This window comes from Thamnophis sirtalis, unplaced genomic scaffold, assembly GCF_051295495.1.
Source record: "Thamnophis sirtalis isolate CommonGarterSnake01/CBP01778 unplaced genomic scaffold, rThaSir2_p1.2 scaffold_5, whole genome shotgun sequence".
Classification (NCBI taxonomy): domain Eukaryota; kingdom Metazoa; phylum Chordata; class Lepidosauria; order Squamata; family Natricidae; genus Thamnophis; species Thamnophis sirtalis.
In genome coordinates, this window is record NW_028261385.1 from 1,187,308 (window position 1) to 1,189,928 (window position 2,621).

Sequence of the window (2,621 nt, forward strand, 5' to 3'; positions counted from 1 at the left end):
AGCCGGCGTGGGCGAGCGGGCGTTGCGCGTGGCGGGGCCGAGACCCGATGGCCCCTTCCTCCTCCTCTTCCTCCTCTTCTTCTTCTCCCTCCTCCTCCTCCTCGTCCTCCTCCTCCTGGTCCTGCCCGTCTTCCTCCTCTTCCTCCTCCTCCTCCTTCTGGCGGCGGGTGGGCGGCGGGCCGCGGGCCGCGGGGAGCCCCCCGCAGAACGGGCGCAGCGGGGACACGGGGTGCGGCGGGGGGAGTCCGGGCTGAGCCCCCTGAGCCCGCCGCAGCTTCTCCTCCAGCCGCGCCGCCTGCGCCCGCTGCAGGTTCTCCATCACCGCTTCCAGCCGGAGCGCCCCGGCGCCCCGGACCCCCGAGCAAGACCCCGCCGAGGGCGAGAAGGCGCTGGCAGCCTGCGGGAGGGGGAGAGAGAGGCGCTCAGAGACCCCCGCCCGCAAGACCCCCGCAGCTGCCCCCCCCCGCGCCCTTCCCCGGCCAAGTTCCGAAGTGGCCCGCGGGGTCTCCTGCCCCCCCGCCCCCCCCCCGCTGCCCCCCTGGGCGGCTTACCAGGGCGGCCTTGGCGGCCAGGCTGCTGTCCTCGCCCATGCCGCGGAGGGCTGGCGGGCGGAGGGCTGGCGGGCTGGCTCCCCCGCGGCCGGCCACGCCCGGGGTCCCGGCGGGGGAGGGGGAGCGCAGCGCCCCGGCTGGAGGTGGCTCCGAGCGCGCCTGGCCCTTCCGCCTCTCAGCCTTGTGGGCCAGCTGGGCGGCCGGCCGGGGGCGGCTTTTCCCCGGCCCGCCCTCGCCCGCGACCCCCGCCTCCTCTCGGCAACAAGTGGCGGGCGGGCGGGCCAGGCTGACCGTCCCTCCTCCTCCTCCTCCTCCTCCTCCTCCTCTTCCTTCTCCTTCTGTTCCTTTTTTCTCCGTCCCTTTTCCTTCCTTCCTCCTCTTCCTCCTCCCCTTCTTTCTCAAACTCTTCTTCCTCCTTCTCTCCTCCTCCTCTTCCTCCTTCTGCCCTCCCTTTCTCTCTCTCCTTTCCTTCCTTCCTCCTCCCCCTCTTCTTTCTCCAACTCTTCTTCGTCCTTCTCTCCTCCCCCTCTTCCTCCTCCTTCCTCTCTCCCCTTCCTTCCTACCTCTTCCTCCTTATTTTCCTCCTCCTCTCTTCTTCCTCTCTTCTTCCTACACTCCTCCTCTTCTTCCTCTTCCTCTTCTTCTTCTCCTCTTCCTTTTTCTTTCTTTCTCCCCTCTTCCTCCTTTTCTCCTTCTTTTCCTTTCTCTCCTCCTTCTCTCCTCCTCCTCTTCCTACCCTCGTCTTCTTCCTCCTTCTTGTCTTCCTCCTCCTCTCCCTCCTCCTTCTCCTCTCCTCTTCTTCCTACCCTTCTCCTCCTCCACTTCTTCCTCTTCCTCCTCCTCTTCCTCCCCAGCCACGGGAGCGATCGATCGAGGGGGAGCGGCCGGCAGCCCGGCGGGAGGGCTACGCGCCTGTGTATGTGACTGGTTGGGCGGGCAGCCCTGCTTCCTGCCGGGCAAGATTGGTACTGTAGTCCTGGCAAGAGGGCAAAGTCTTCCCCGTACCTTGGCGGTGGCCCCTCCGACCAAGCTTCCCCGCCGCCGCCCCCAGACTCAAACCTCCGGCCTCGCTCAACTCTGCAAAGCGATCCTGGCGGGGGTCTCTCCCTCCCGCCCTCTCCCCCAGCTAGGGATTGCTGGGGAGGGCGGGGGGGGGTGGGTCCCCAATTTCCAAAGTTAGCCAGAACTTTTCAAACTTTTCCGGCGCTCGGAAAGGTACGCGCCTCGTTCCTTTTGGAGCAGCCCCCCCCCCCTACAAGCGCTCCTCTCGTTTCGGGGGTCCCCGGCGGGAGAAGCGGCTGCCGGAGGACTCTGTGGAGGGGCGATGTGTTGGACCTGGGCGAGGGTCTTCCCAGGGTTATTCCCCCCCCAGAGTTAGGGTTAGGGCTCCTTAAATTAGGAAGCGGCGCGGGTCTGCAAGGAGGCGGGACAATAAGGGGGGCTCGGGGGGACAGGGAAGAAAAGGGCCGCGTTGCAGGTTTTCGGGGAGGCGGAGAGAGACTGACCGCTCCAAATAGAACAATCGGAGAAAATTTGGTGTGTGTGTGTGTTTTTTTTAATTAACGTTCGTATTACAGACAGAAAATACCTCCGGCGCTGAAGGAATCCTGAAACCACGCCAAACTAACAAACATTGGATACTATAAAAATAGCAAATACACAATCGGTGCGTTTCCCTATGGAATACACAACCGCTGAAAATATCTCAACAATTAGAAAGTGGATTGCAACAATTTTGAAATGATCTCCCCCAAGGTTTCCGTGGCAATTTAATTTTTTTCCAAGGACTTTGTGGAATTAAACGAAATATCAGTCATCAGTGAAATAACAGAGCTGGAAGGGGCCTTGGAGGTCTTCTAGTCCAACCCTCTGCTCAAGCAGGAGACTCTAGACTAGTCTTTAAACGTTCTGGATAAATGGCTGTCCGTCTCTCCTTAAAAGGTTCGGGAAGTGGGGGAGAGCTGGCCAGGAGCGCAATGAGGAGAGTCACCGAAATGCCAAATTGCTGGTTTTTCACAGCCTCCAGAGAACATTTTACAAGGTTATTCTTATGATTCCAAAATCTTTTAA

General features: G+C 61.5%; 1 protein-coding gene across 1 annotated transcript in view; it reads right to left on the reverse strand.

Moving 5' to 3' along the window:
- ARID3C (AT-rich interaction domain 3C) overlaps positions 1-590 on the reverse strand; it is an 80,140-nt gene extending 79,550 nt beyond the window's left edge. The window contains exons 1-2 of the mRNA XM_087715272.1: positions 552-590; positions 1-397 (exon numbers count right to left, since the gene is read on the reverse strand). The exon at positions 1-397 is cut by the window's left edge and continues 77 nt beyond it. Coding sequence (XP_087571398.1) covers positions 1-397; positions 552-590 — 436 coding nt within the window. The remainder of the gene's footprint in view (positions 398-551) is intronic.
- Between the last annotated feature and the right edge of the window lie 2,031 nt (positions 591-2,621).